Source organism: Phycodurus eques, chromosome 14, assembly GCF_024500275.1.
Source record: "Phycodurus eques isolate BA_2022a chromosome 14, UOR_Pequ_1.1, whole genome shotgun sequence".
NCBI lineage: Eukaryota > Metazoa > Chordata > Actinopteri > Syngnathiformes > Syngnathidae > Phycodurus > Phycodurus eques.
Window position 1 is genome coordinate 1,097,818 of NC_084538.1, and position 14,683 is coordinate 1,112,500.

General features: G+C 44.5%; 2 protein-coding genes and 1 long non-coding RNA gene across 7 annotated transcripts in view; 2 read left to right on the forward strand and 1 right to left on the reverse strand.

Annotated features, from left to right (window-relative positions):
* Positions 1-1,108: 1,108 nt before the first annotated feature.
* LOC133412745 (uncharacterized) lies at positions 1,109-3,779 on the forward strand. Of its 2 annotated transcripts, XR_009769800.1 has the most exons (3): positions 1,109-1,225; positions 1,514-1,586; positions 2,528-3,779. It is a non-coding gene; the product is annotated as an uncharacterized LOC133412745 (long non-coding RNA). The 2 variants fall into 2 exon arrangements; XR_009769799.1 differs by having other exon boundaries at positions 1,514-3,779.
* A 551-nt stretch (positions 3,780-4,330) lies between these two features.
* On the reverse strand, positions 4,331-11,035 carry LOC133412450 (activator of 90 kDa heat shock protein ATPase homolog 1-like). Of its 2 annotated transcripts, XM_061695660.1 has the most exons (9): positions 10,802-11,034; positions 9,372-9,562; positions 9,198-9,280; positions 8,995-9,112; positions 7,653-7,741; positions 7,430-7,564; positions 5,776-5,877; positions 5,647-5,698; positions 4,331-4,886 (listed from the first exon to the last, which is right to left on the reverse strand). In XM_061695660.1, exons 1-9 carry the CDS (start codon positions 10,879-10,881, stop codon positions 4,714-4,716), a joined length of 1,023 nt encoding a protein of 340 aa, XP_061551644.1. In that variant the 5' UTR covers positions 10,882-11,034; the 3' UTR covers positions 4,331-4,713. The 2 variants fall into 2 exon arrangements, with proteins under 2 accessions (XP_061551644.1, XP_061551645.1); XM_061695661.1 differs by lacking the exon at positions 5,776-5,877 and having other exon boundaries at positions 10,802-11,035.
* A 3,628-nt stretch (positions 11,036-14,663) lies between these two features.
* Positions 14,664-14,683, forward strand: part of cdca4 (cell division cycle associated 4) — an 11,593-nt gene continuing 11,573 nt past the window's right edge. For all 3 annotated transcript variants that reach the window (XM_061695663.1, XM_061695664.1, XM_061695662.1), the window contains exon 1: positions 14,664-14,683. This exon is cut by the window's right edge and continues 249 nt beyond it. The gene's annotated coding sequence lies outside the window, so the exon portion shown is untranslated.

Consider the following 14,683-nt stretch of genomic DNA (forward strand, 5'->3'; position numbering starts at 1 on the left):
AATGCGAAGTCAAGTCAAGGCCCGCACTTAGGGAGCAAAGAGAACAAACCTCTAACTGATCGAAACCCCCAACTGGCCGAAGAAAAAAAACTACAAACTCCACTTGGGGAAAAAGAAGAACCCTTTTGCTTCCCTGAATTGCTCAGTCATTCACCACCAAAGATTTGCGAACAAGTGCGTGAGAAAATAGCTCAACAGTTTAAGGAAGGACAATGTTCCTCAATGTACAATTGCAAGGAATTGAGGGATTTCGTCATCTACGGCCCATAATATCATCAAAAGGTTCAGAGAATCTGGAGAAATCGCCGCATGGAAGCGGCGAGGCCGAAAACCGACATTGAATGGCCGTGACCTTTGACCCCTTGGCGGCGCTGCATCAAAAATCGACATCGGTGTGTAAACGATATCACCGCACGAGCTCAGCAACACTTCAGAAAACCAATGTCAGTAAATACAGTTCGGCGCTACATCCGGAAGTGCAACTTGAAACTCTACTATGCAAAGCAAAAGCCATTTAGCGACAACACCCAGAAAGGCCGCCGGCTTCTCTGGGCCCGAGCTCATCTAAGATGGACCGACGCAAAGTGGAAAAGTGTTCTGCGGTCCGACGAGTCCGCATTTCAAATTGTTCTTGGAAATGGTGGACGCCGTGTCCTCCGGGCCAAAGAGGAAAAAAACCATCCAGGCTGTTATGGACGCAAAGTTCAAAAGCCAGCATCTGTGATGGTATGGGGCTGTGTTAGTGCCAATGGCATGGGTAAGTTACACATCTGTGAAGGCACCATTCATGCTGAAAGGTACGTACAGGTTTTGGAGAAACATATGCTGCCATCCAAGCGACGTCTCTTTCACGGACGCCCCTGCTTATTTCATCAAGACAATGCCAAACCACATTCTGCACCTGTTACAACAACGTGGCTTTGTAGCAAAAGATTGTATTCATTTTTTGTATTCATTATTTCTTTTTATTTGAGGTTGCCTAATAACAAAAGTGAAAAAAAAGCTATTTGGTTCATTCACGTGTATGAATCATAATTCATGTGACATGTGGTGGTCACGTGATGTGGGCGTAGCTGCCGAGCATCGCTCGTCACGTGTCTTTCCGACCGGGACGTAAACAAATGGAAATGGCGGCGACGACGCTCGGCGGACAAAAGATGAACAATGTGACTCGGCGGCGAAGATGTCAGCACGCAAAAGACGATTCAATGTCCGCTTCCCACCGGTAAGATTTTTGTCCTTCCAAAAGGTGCCGTCAAGCTAGCTAGCTAGCTATAGCTATTATTTTTTTCTTAGCTAGACGCTAGCTAGCTAGCGTGGCCTTGTGGTGCCTTCGCGACTATCGGGAACGTCAACATTCGGCCAACGATATTAGGTACTAGATGCTTTGGAAGTTTCCAATCTTTTGGATGAGCTTTGAAGGCAAAAGTGAGCATTACCATCTTTGTAAAGCGTTCTTGGATCTTGTGCCTTATGAAGTGACAAGTGCTAATGTTGTCTTTTTTGTTGTCAGGCTCGCATCAAAAAGATCATGCAGAAGAACACAGAGGTGGGAAGGATTGCCATGGCGGTGCCTGTGATCATCTGTATCCTTTACGTTAGCGTCCTTTGCCTGCGATTTAACACTTTCGGCATGAATTACAATGGAACCCAAGACGTCTAGAAATCCTCCGTTTTTGCGTTTTCTTTCTATACTTAGATGACAGCTAATAATATGAATATGTGACACGAAACAAGCTTTTATGATGGCGTTGTGGGCTAAAAACGGGGGTCACCGCTTTCTAAATCAGAAGGGCCAGCACACATCCGTCCGTGTTGTCCAAAAATGACTCCAGCCCCGGTCATATTTCCCGTCCAAATATTGTGGAACATAAAACGACGCTATTACTGTTATTTGGCCAGATCTTTGTACCTTTAGATTATTTGATCACTTTGTGACCTTTAACGTTTCAGAAAAGAAATAAAAGCCATCTTTTTCGCTCCGTCAGCTGAAAATCGGATCGGGACATCCCCAACTACTACTATTGATTATATTTAGCGTAAGCAAAATGGAGGGAAAACAAAGAAATGGCCACTGTTTTATCCTCGGCTAGCATATTTCCATTTCCTATGGGGACGAATAGCGGATTGCGTTTGACCTCAGGGCTTGCCAGTGTATGAATTATTAATGAGCAGAAGAACACGTTTGAGGCGCCGACGTCCTGAGCCGAAGGCCAGCTCGAGTTCTCGGGATGTTCCTCAAGTCTCTGCTCACCGAAACCCGCTCGATCGGAGAGGCCGACCTCGGCGGCATCTTGTCGCCGGGGTTAGGTAACCGTGGCAACTGCGGTCAGCGCCAATCCACGTGTGTGTTTGTAGAAAGCGGCGCATCGAGTCGCAGAAGCTCTTCCGCTTCCTTAAGGATGCGGCGGCGAGATTCACGTTGCCGAGCGAACGGGACAACAGAGGTCTGAATGTGTGGCCAGAATACACGTGAGGGGATTGACGAACACCGTTTCCACTCTTATTCCTAAACTCGTCAACCGAGGTGGAACTGATGTGATTTGCAGGACCGAAGCACCTGAAAAAAGAGCGAAAGTGGAAGAGGCGACGCCGCGGAGAAGCCCGGACTCGCTTAGCGATGCCTCCAGCTCGAGCGTAAATAATTCACGCTCAAATTCGTTCCTCCCGACTCTCATATTGTATTACGCATTATCATCGGGATGTCGGCTTTCGTGGCGTTTATGTCCGAGTTTTTGGTTTCACGGCGAGTCAAACTTTGCCGCCGTGCTGCACCCACACGCAAAAACGCAAATGTTTTAGAATGTAGCCTCGTGCACATGCTTCACATTTCAAAGCCCCTGTGACAATTTCCAATTTCTACAAGTTTGTCTTTTTGGGCACCTTTTTGCGGGTCGACTCGTTATACCGAATTTCATGTTGCTAACAAGTGAAACCGGGCTGAATTTTTGGGGTTACATTTTAGAGGCTTGAAACCAAAATGTCAGATTGCCTCTCGAGACTTTTTTTTATATATTTTTTTGTATTGAAGAAAGACACGCCTACCAAATTTCACGTGCTAAGTGAAGCTGGCCTTGGGGACGGACATTTGAAAACGGCAGCCCTCCTGTGTCTTTTCGGGCACGGCTTCTTGACCTTTTCGGCGGCCAAATTTCCTGTTGCAAAGCGAAACCGGCTGCGGGGGCCTGAATTTTTAAAGCATTCAAACGAGCCTTGAAAATAATCGAACGGACCGTGCGACGGCAGACGGCGGCGCCTCAAGACGTTCCGGTGGGACTTCTGATGATAGACGCCGCCTTCGGAGTTTCAGCTTGCCCAGTCGAACTGGCTTCAGGGGCTGAATGCCCGGAGAATCGCAGACGCTGAGAGCAGGTGTTCTTTCAAGGCGCAGCAGTGCCACCGTAAATATGACCTCTCCTCTCTTTTGCAGGAGTCTGAGCTCTTCACCCGCTTCCTTTTAGACAACAAATTGAAGATTCAGTCGTATATTAGGAGTGCAAAAAGTACCGTTTGATGTCCTCTGTTGTTTTGGGGGTGAAGAAATAGCAACTTTTTAGTTATGTGGATGTTTTTTCGTTTGTTTTGGACATTTGAGGGTGTCGATTTGCACCAATCATTTTCTTGTTTTGGCTTTATGAATTACATTGTGTTTTGAGTTGTCTTTTCAGCCGTTTACTCATTGGAGGTTTGCATTTTTGGAGCGTTTAATTTTTAAAACCTTTTTGTGTGCGGGAACGTGGAGGTGAGTTCAGATGGCAATAAATAAATACAAGCGCAAAGAGTGATTGGTTTTCTTCCAATAGTATTGACATCGTGTCTTTGGTTTGAGAAGGTAGAAATGCAACAATTTCCTTTTCCAGACCGTTTCAGGCAGTTGCACATTGGAGGTTTACCGTTTTTTGGGTCTCGCGTCGGTTAAGGGATGAATAAAATAGCAACTTCAGTTACGAAGATGTTTTCCTTTTCAATTATCCTACAACATTTTCAGTTTATTTGAGGGTGTCAATCTGTGGCTATTTTATGATCGGGGGGTGCACTATTGGCGCTCGTGTGTACTGAAAACAAAAGCTGGCCAGATTCAAGTGCATCACTGCACATTTGCTGCAATTGTCTTGAAAAGATCTGTCTGATAATGCCGGCCTCATGTAAATCAATGAATGTTTGAAGTTCATCCAGTGAGGTCGGTGGTTCGGCTTTCAATGGCTGCGCACGTACACCCGAGGAGAGTTGAATTTGTAAAGCACCTAGTGGCATTATTAAACCGGCAAACCTTGTGGTGTGTGCAAAAGAGGCACTCCAATGTCAATTAAGACGAAAGGCACACAAAGCGTACGCAGTGATTGGTTTATTGGCACCACGTCGTCGGCATGAAAAGGTATAAATAGATCAACCCCGCGGTGGAACCGTTCTGTGCGATGGCAACGTTTCCGCTCGCCAGCGCTGGCTTCCCGCGCGACGCCTTCACGAATGCCGGGACGTTACAGAACTGGCCGCGCTCGAGGCTTCGAGGATGAACGTGCACCGGCGCTGCACTAGTGGAGGCCAATTTGGCCGAGTGCTTCTTGTGAGGTTCCTCTGAACAACAAATACTCAAGAGGGACGAAACTAAAGGAAGAGAACGACACAAACAAACAGTCCTCGCTGAATGTCATCGATGGTGGTGGTGGTGATGATGATGAGTCAAAAAGCAAAGCAACAAACAAAAAGGAGGTCTCAGAAGAGTCGCGCGCCGAAGCCGAAAGTCTGTTTGATGGCCTCGAAGTAAAACCTGCGCCAGCCGTCCTTGGTCCAGTCCTCGTCGTCGTCGGGAACGCCGCGACAGTCCACGCGCAGTTCTGTCTCGCTGCTGCGGTCCACGAACGTCAGCGTCACCGTCGCGTAGTGCTCTGAGACGGACGCCGATCAATCAATAAACAGACGACAGTCACTCACTCGCCGCCGGCCGTGTTCCACGCATTTGGGCTCATTTTTCAAAAGCCGCAAAATAGAACATGAGCAACACCCCGACCAAAATTAAGACAAGACGTTTACAAACTAAATGTACGACGAACGAAGTTCCTGGAAAGTTGGGCGAACGTGGTGCTATGCGCTCGTTTGTTTCTTATTTCCCGCCAGGTTGTTTTTTTCCCTTTGTTGCCGGGGAACAATGCTTAGTGGTGGTTTATTCCTGCTTCTTCAAATATTTTTAGGGGTAAAAAAAAAAACTCGGGGGAAAATATTTGATTGTTTTTCCCCCCAATGCAATTAATATTGGGCTAGCGTTAATGATCAGCGCATTTTCGCTATTGGCGGTCTGGCCTGTTAGCTATCCCCCGCAAATGGGGGGTTGGGCAACTGTAACATGGCTCATTGTTAACCATAGGATCTTTACTGGAACCTTTGTGTTTGGACCACAGGAGTCTAAATTTAGTTTCTGTAGGCCAAAAGAAGTCCCTGTTGGAGGCAGGTAGTACTTTGACCCCGAGGAACTACAATTACCAAGAAGTAATAGTTCATGGAACGTCACGTGGAACTATTGTGCCATTTGGACTTATTTCAGGAACTTTGGACGACCAATCGTGTGTTTGGACCGCCGGTACAATTGATCAGGAACCTTTGACTTCCAGGAAGCAGTGAAAGTTCTGGTGTGTCAGGTGACATACGTACCACAGGGCCAGTTGTTGTACCTCCACTTCATCACAATCTTCTGATCTCGCACCTACAACAAACAGTCGAGAACGTCAGAATGATAACAACAATAAGACAAGCGTTCTTCGCGAAGATGTCACGTCTCACCAGCTCCGTGAATTGGCCAAGAACGTTTCCGCCCAGCAGACGAAACATCCCCCCCTTCTCTCCGGCCACCGTGGCCGGCGCGTGCGTGAAGGCCTGCGTCATCTGCAGCGGCGACCACCACCACGTAAACATCAGCTTAACACTTTAGTGGATGCCAATACCGTCAACAGTTTGTGCTCAAGGACACATTTGATTGTAAAATGAACAAACGGCCCAGCCGAAGGTCCGCTAGCTTAAAAGGGATGCTGTGTAACATTTTCACTTGTTTATTGGCTAACATAGATGGCTGCGTTTATACATGCGTTATCATTGGTTTATTATGACCTCTGCTAATAATCTGATACAATTTTTGTTTTATTTATACGTAAGAGTGGTGACCCACTAGGGGAGCGCCATGACGGTCTGCCATCTTGAAACTTAAGTTGCCAAGCTTTCTCCTGGACAATATAGTCAACTCTGCCTGAATTTGTCTAAAGCTAACTCCCCCACCCCCATTCGTTTTTTTTTTTTGGTTTTTTTTAGGCAGAGGCGTTGTTCTTTGAGGTTATTTGATATACGACGGCTACCGTTGTCACAATACGCGTTTGAAAAACTGAGGGTCTAGAGTGCGCTATTCATTTGGAGGCAATGCACAATAGCAACGCTAGATGGGAGTCATTCCTGCAGTGTCCCTTTAATGCTAACAAACAATGGGAAACTAGCAACGCGATAGCATTTCTATTCATTTCAATGGGGGAGGTGATATTTTATATTTAGTAATCCCTCACTACGTCGCACTTCACTTATTGCAAATTCAGTGCATTGCTTTTTTTTTTTTATTGAGCAATGTAGTGCGGTTACTCACCTGAACATCTCTGCTACAGTTAGCTTTATTAGCAATTTGACTATAGTGTGGCAGAAATGACTCACATAAGGACAAACGGGCTCATCATTCACACTTTTGGTAAGTCACCATGTTGCTCAGCTGTTTAATACACAAGCCACAGTCAAGAGTTTTCGGGAATAAATTCAGAAAAGAACGTTTAACTTGATTCAAGAAAAGAGCAACGTTTAACTTGATTTCCCCCAACTACAGTACTGTGGTTAAAAAGAGCAAAGCAAAGAATTTGCGGAAGAAGCAGGACATGCCAGCCCTACTTCCCATGGAGCTTTGCGCTGCCTACATCGCCAAGACCGTCAGTGTGGGACACAGTGCCTAATGCTGGAAGCAGGAAATAATTCAGGTCCATTACGTCCTCATGGATTGACATTTATGTCACTCAAGCAGAGTAACACCACCTTTTGCGTCCATGTACTCATCTAGAGTGTGTGGATGGTGCCCTCAAGTGGACTAATAGAATACCTGCACCTCTATAAAGTATCCCTCATTGGCATTGAGTGCATATGAGAAACCTATAAATGTATACAACCAATACAAAAATACTTGGTCGCTACTTTGAGGATTTCATCAACTGTGAGGGTTTTCCGGAACCTAAACCCAGCGATAAACGAGAGATCGGCGTTACGAGCGAGGCCATGGACCGACTTAAACTCGTAACTCAAGGCATCCTCCTACTATTTATAAGTGAGTAACTGATGATTAAGAAAATGGAAAAAGTTCAAAATGTATCAGTAGAATTGTTGAAACGCGGTCCAACTTCAGCGTGTCGCTCACCTCCTGGTTGACGAAGACTTTGTAGAGGTCTGCCGGGCTGGTGAGGAACATTTCAGTCATGGTGAACTTGCACGTGGGAATCTTCACGCCCGTGTTGACCGCCGCCGCGCTGCTCGACGACGACGACGACGAAATCTGCCCCCCCCCCCAAAAAAAAAGGCGTTAGCGCCTCTTCTTGTACAGATTACCCACAATGAAGGATGTAGAGATTAACGTAGCCGACCCGAGTTTTGTCCGTCTTTGCTTTGGACTGAGAGGACTGCAGCTGCACCACACCGTTGACCGTCGGCAGGATCATCCCCTGAGTGAACTCTGACCACGCACCAAAAATAACACAATCTGCACTGAGACAGCAAGACTTCAGTCACGTCAACGCATGAAAGTTGCGGACATTGAACGTTAGCTTCGGTTAGCCGTCTCCACGGCCTCCGCGCAACCAAATGAGGCTAACAGCTGTTAAGTGAAGCTGAGCGGCGACTGCGACTGCCGGGCAATGTGAAGCTTTAAATTGGTGTTTTTAAAGGGGGTCTGGATTGGAACTATTAGACTGGAGATTTGGACTATTTTGGATTCTCATCAGTACCAAATGACACAAAATTCATTGGTTTTGACACCAAGTGACATTTTAAGATCTTTAAACAGGGATTTGGGTAGTAAGTGTCATTTTTAAGAAAACTTGCTTTGCAGCAAATGCACCCACTCTGCTGGGTGTTTACCGTGAAAAGTGTGCGAAAGACTACTTCAATGAAATATAGGATGAACATGATCTGCAAATCATTGTATTTTGTTTTTATTTATGTTTAACGACGTCCCAACGTCGTTTGAATTGTAAACAAAGCATACTTTCTCAGAAGCACGTGACATAAAAGCCATTTTTTTTAAAAAAAGGGGAGTCTCGAATGCAACATCACCGGATGGCGATCTGTAGCATCTGTCATGTGGTTTGTAGCAGATAGACATTGGTGGTAATCAACAAAATTCTATTATTTATTGTGTAGTATTTGTCTTACCAGCTGATTTGGACACATTTTTAACACTTCATTTTTATGCCTTATTTTGGGGAAATCGAATTGAAAACTTTCATAATAAGTTGATGTCTTGATTTGATTTTAAAAAGACAACTTGCGTAAAACTAAGTGTCGAGGTAAAACAATTAATCCATTATCAAATGAATTGACAACTACTTTGATCATCAATTAAGCGTGCAGAGACTTTGTTCTACCTTCAAATTGTCCAAATTCTCTGAATTACAACCTCTCAACATTAAATATTCGCAGATTTCTGCAGTCCTCCGTAAAAAGCAGACTGATTATCCAGTGAATCAAAATAAGACATTGGCAAACGTCATTAATTTATGTCTATGTTTGCGCACTTTCTGCACTGTCAATTTGAAAAATAAAAAAATATATATACATGCATATATATATTTATTCTTTGATTAATGGGGGGGGGGGGGTAAATCAATAGATGAATCAATTATTAACATAATCACGAGTTGTAGCGCTATCTGCGTGCAGTTGATACGGAGCGAGTGACGGCAAAGTTGTGCCATGTGAAGGTCTGACCTGATTTCAAGAAACCCACGTAGTTTCCCAGCGCCTCGCGGATGTTCTCAGCTCCTTTAGACTTCATCAGGTGGACCAGCGGCGTCTCTGGTTCGTCTTTGTTCAGCGAGACGCTAATCTACAAGAAAAATAGGAGGCCAACGTAAGTGTCACCACTCTTGACCCCTACACACTCCACACGGACCCGGTAAACCCGGCCTTACATCCAGATCGTCCATATCGTTCTCGTCAGACAGATTAGGAATCTCCACGGATCCTTGGTATTTGATTCCTGCTTTTGACATTCCTGTTAAAACAAACAAATCAAAAATGTCCAAAAGTGAAGATTTTCTCCAGTCGACAACGTTTTGGATCAACGTCTCGGGCCTCTGACCGACCTGTCCAGGTTGCTTTAAGGTTCCACTCGTAGAAGAAGATGAGTTTCCCTTTGCGGTTGTTGATGGACGCTTCGCCCTCCACCTTGCTCACCTCGGTCACCTCGCAGCTCCCCTCGTCGTTCTCCACCCGCAGGCCCAGCAGAAGACTTTTTAACTTGTCCGACGACCAGCTCGTGGCGTCTCGTTCCGTCCTGCGGAGGAACGATCAATTGCGTCAAGTCCAATGTAGAGCGCGGTTTACGCTGCATTCGCGGCCGCTCGGGATGAAGAAACATCTCGCTCGGAGCCCACCTCGAGCGTTCTAGTTAAACGTAAAGCAAGAACGAGTTCAGCTTGTGAGTCCATTCTACCTTCACGTGGAGATGTTTGTACAGTGAATGGGGCGCCCCTAGTTGTTGGCGCCCCATTGTACTTTTAATACATCTGGAACCTGCAAGTTCCCAGGTTGCAGCAAGTCTTGGGGATTGGGCCAGAACATTCCAGAAGAAGTTGTTCCATCAAGTCGTCATGGCGATGCAACGTGGCTGCCATAAAGAACCGACAGGCAGGACTGATTGATGGTGTTTGATGCCGACTGACATATTTGAATACTGAAGACCGCTCAATTAACGTTTGCATGTGATGACATGTGCTCGTGATACCAATAAAGTTCATCTCTATTATTAACACCGTTACCTTTGTTATTATGGCTATTATCGATCATACACAACATACAAAATGTATGTTTCGTATTCCATTTATACTTACAGTATATTATTCTAATGCCTATTTTACACTTAGTGACATGAAGACAAATATCAAAGCATTTGGTGACATAACAAGGGACAAAAATGGCCAAAATGTGCTCGCATTTGCTGTAGTGCTCACACAGATATGGTTGTGCACAGATAATTCATCATCATGGTCTTCAATCAAAATTCTTTGATTTTCAACTAAGTTTCATCACCTGGCCACAATGTGCAATCTCTGTTTGGCCCTTGACCACTATTTTTGTAAACCTGGGCCCTCTTCTTCCTATAATTATTTGAAGTTCATCGGTGTACGTTGTCTATTTCTGTGTTGGCAACTTTTCCAATGATACCAGCTTTTTGAAGAAGTAATTCAAGTTTGCGTCTGATTCAACAAAAACGGTCACACCCATATTATGTGTGCATTTAGACTTTGGCCAGAAATTGGTGCATTTACACCGCTTTCTTTCTTTCTTTGCCTAAGGAAAACGATAGACTCGTCTTTGAAAGATGTGTCCGCTCATGTTGGACTCGTGTAAGTCAAGTCCTATTATTAACACCTTACTACGTATGCTGTTGTGTCACACACTATTAATCTGGAGACATTAGTAGCTCTCGTCAGGCGCAGAAGCTCTTTTTTCCTTTCGTGCTCTTAGCATTAGCCGGCTAGCTCGCTAGCGTCCCGCTTTCTTCGCGCCTCACCAGTGCCAGTTGTTGACATTCGTGGCGTCTGCTCGCTCTTCCACGATCCAGCGAGGGTCTCCTTCGCCCCACTTGGCCATTGCTCAAATAAATCAAACGGACAGAGCGCTCGTCCGCCGTCGCCGGTCGCCGGTGTGGTCGCACACACGTTGCTTCTCGAAGTCTCTGCCCGACGGCCCTGCGCGAGCGTTGTCTCGGCGAGCCGAGAATTTGCTAGAAACGGAAGTCGTCATAGTGGGAACGCCCCTTTCGCTCGGCGGCTCACACCGGATATTCGGAACGTCTAGCGACTTGTCTCTCACGTTGGTGGTGGTGGTGAGTTGAAGGTTGGACGCGCCAATTTGGAGCTCCGTGCCGACGGCGACGCTATGCTAAGGATGTCAAAGTCGTCAGTGCGTTCCACGTGTGTGGACGGCAAGAAAAGCAAAACACCAAAGGATGCCGGTACACTGTGCTGCATACGTTTGCGTAAAACGTCGTACAACTACCACAAGGGAATCGGGAGCTCCTTTTACGTTATTTTTTTATGCTTTGTGTCCATGCATTGCCTTGAATGCCTCCCCAACATGGCCGCCCCGTAGGCACGTCGGTTTTCGTATGTACGTTGTCTCTGCTCGCAAACGTGTATTTGGATTCCTACGTGGTTTCTCAGGGAGGACACGCCCTGCTCCAATATTACTGGCTCGGGGACACGCGCCGCTGCTGTATGATTGGTTGTTGTATCCCTGTAGAACACGCGCTACCGCATCCAGACGGGAAAAGAAATAGCGGCGTTAATATGTTTCACACTAAGACGTAACCCACCCTACTCCTAACCTTAACCCATCCTAAACCACCTTAAGCCCTAACATTAGCCTTAAAGCTAACCATAACAAACGTCTTTGTTTTTATTCCGTACAAATGTGATACATACTTGGGACGGTGATCTCGTTACATCTGTGTAACCTGCCCTTCCCGCAACACAGCTAATCATGTTCCAGTGGGGCGTGTCCTACCTAGAAACCACGTGGGAATCCTAATAACGCGCTCGAGACTCTCTTCCAAGATGGCTGCTCCCCTCCGTTCTGGAACTTGTGCGATAAAATCCTTTTTTTGACGTTTTCAGTGTCATTAAATCACATTCATATGGCGACGTAACCTCTTCATTCGATCATATAGATTGTGAGGATGTACACGTATTTATTATTTAAAAAAGAATGCCAATGCTAACAATGGCTAGGGAACTAGCTGTTGCTATGTGGACAAAAGTAGTTCATTGTAGACAGTGTTGACTAGATGACTTTTGAAATGTAGTATGTTACAATAAGTTACCCGTTAGTTCGTCGTGTAACTATTTCAATTAATTTGTCAAAGTTAAAAAACACAACTAAATACATTTGATAACATTTTGATTACTTTTATCAATTTTGAATGAATGCAACAACAGGACCCTTGGATGTTTCCTTGAAAAAAAAAAAACATAGATCATTATTTTGGCAACAGTCACATAGTTGTTCTTTACACAAGTAATAAACTGCTAACAAAACATCCATCCATCCATTTTCCGAACCGTTTCTCCTCACGCGGGTCGCGGGCGTGCTTGGAGCATATCCCAGCTGTCTTCGGGCGGGGTACACCCTGAACTGGTCGCCACCCGATCGCAGGGCACATAGAAACAAACAACCATTCGCACTCACATTCACACCTACGGGCAATTTAGAGTCTGCGTGTTTTTGGGATCTGGGAGGAAACCGGAGTACCCGGAGAGAAAAAAACACATATTACACATTTTCTCCCAGTAATATCGTGGATTACAGTTACATAGATTTTGTAATTAAATTGCATAAGCTTGTGTGTAATTAGACACTTATAAATGTACTTAAATAAAAAAAGTAAAGTAAATTGACATTTTTCAACGCAAAAATAAAATACATACAGTGAGATTTTTGTATCCCTCCAGATGATTGGCATGCTTTCTCTGGGGGCAACAATGGACAAAACAAACTCTAAAGTTGCCCGTAGGTGTGAATGTGAGTGCGAATGGTTGTTTGTTTAGATGTGGACTGCGATTGGCTGGCATCCAGTTCAGGGTGTACCCCGCCTCTCCCCGAGGATAGCTGGGATAGGCTCCAGCACGCCTGCGACCCTAGTGAGGAGATGTAGTAAGGAAAATTAATGTTTTTAACACATTTATTTGCCCACTGCCAAACGGTAGGGGGCTAACTAAAAGTAGTCAAAAATGAGCAATCTATGACTATTTTCAGTTTGTTTTGGCAGTGGGCAAATAAATGTGATGGAAATATTATATGTTAAGGCTCAAATTAGACTTCAACAATCTAGCGTTCTGAAAAACTAATTTGGTTCACCCAAAGCATTCCAGCACTTTTGGGAAAAAAAAGAGTAAAAAAAATATCATTTCCTATGAAAGATTATTCCCAGTTTAGATTTCCCTTGTTGGGATTGTACGACGTGTGCAACTGTACACAGCACAATGTTCAGGCTGATTTTCGACTGTGCCGTCCACAAACCCGTAATGCGCTGACAGGGTGCCCCCACTAACTTAGCTACGTGGAATGCGCCAACACGTTGCCCCCCCTAGCTTAGCATCACTGTAGGCACGCGGCTCAAAAATATTTACGATGTGTATGATCAATGCCGCTCGACTCGCTGACTTCCGGTTTCCGGTTGTAATAATAAAATAAAAACTGTTCTGAAAGATCAAATGCAAATGTATTGTACTTGAAATGTACATACAACTAAACTCAACTACGACGCCGTATTAGGGTCACCGAGTGCGAGAAAAAAAGACAAGACGAGATTTAAAGTATAGTCATGGCGACGTTTAAAGTTTACAGGACGCAATTTAAAGTCATCGTGATGAGGTATAAATTCGCCCGACGGTGAAAATGTAGGGCCGCCACACTTTCTTTTTTGGTAGCATTTTTACGTTGACTTCCGTTTACAGTGGACTCCCTGTTCAATTGTCGATTTGGGTGACAGGCTCGTGAACAGACTAAACGTCAAGTAACGACAAACTTGAACATTTAATGGATTTCTTTTTTCTTTTTTTAAAATTTATTTTTAGTGAAATGTGCAGTGTTGGGGAGTCAATAATTACATCTAACGCGATTACAAAGATATAAAGTACAAAATATATGTATTGGTAATGGTTACATCACTGGGATAAAATGTTTAATTAAATTAGAGTTGTTTCTGGAAATTTCGGTTATTACAATGTTAGTTACATTTCAAATTCATGACACTTTGTCTGAGATTTTAAAAAGGTTAGACTCATAGTTACACTTTTGAACCAATCAAAGAACTTTTGAAAAGTTTCATCTTTGTAATTATTGACTTTTTGTGGCACATTCACTTATCTGGTTTGTCATATGGAGCGATATTGGATAAATTGCGCACTTTTGTCATCAAGTCACAATGGTATGGTGGTTTTCCAAATGCTGTACACATAGAATGCAACCAACACATGTTTAGTATATATTTATATTCCATCGTTTTGTTATCAGTTTATTATTTGTGTAAAGTAAAAAGGTGTGTTTGAATCCCAAATAATGATCTATGGACTGGTTTTTATCCTTTTTTTTTTTTTTGCTCCAGGAAAGATTGATTCAAAATGAAGAAAAGTAATCCAAATGTAATGAGTTACATGCAATTGAGAAAGTAAGTGAAATGTTTAGCCTGCTGTTGTAGGCTAACTTGCTCCATTTCTAAAGAGATCTCCCCAACACTGAAATGTGCATTGACATCCCTGAAGATGATGAGCGAGGAATGGGAGGCGTATATGTCCGCCGTGTGTGTCTGCGGGCTCCCCTTCCCCCTCCCATGCTTGGCTGGCTGGCTTCTCCTCCTCCTCCTCCTCCTCCTCCTCCTCCTCCTCCTCCCTCC

Excerpts from the sequence above, each read along its gene's own strand:
- LOC133412450 (XM_061695660.1), bottom strand. The coding sequence starts at position 10,881 with ATGGCCAAGTGGGGCGAAGGAGACCCTCGCTGGATCGTGGAAGAGCGA. Across the intron at positions 9,281-9,371 it reads CCTTAAAGCAACCTGGACAG|GAATGTCAAAAGCAGGAATC; the intron begins GTCGGTCAGAGG and ends TTGTTTTAACAG. Across the intron at positions 5,699-5,775 it reads TTGGCCAATTCACGGAGCTG|GTGCGAGATCAGAAGATTGT; the intron begins GTGAGACGTGAC and ends TGTTTGTTGTAG.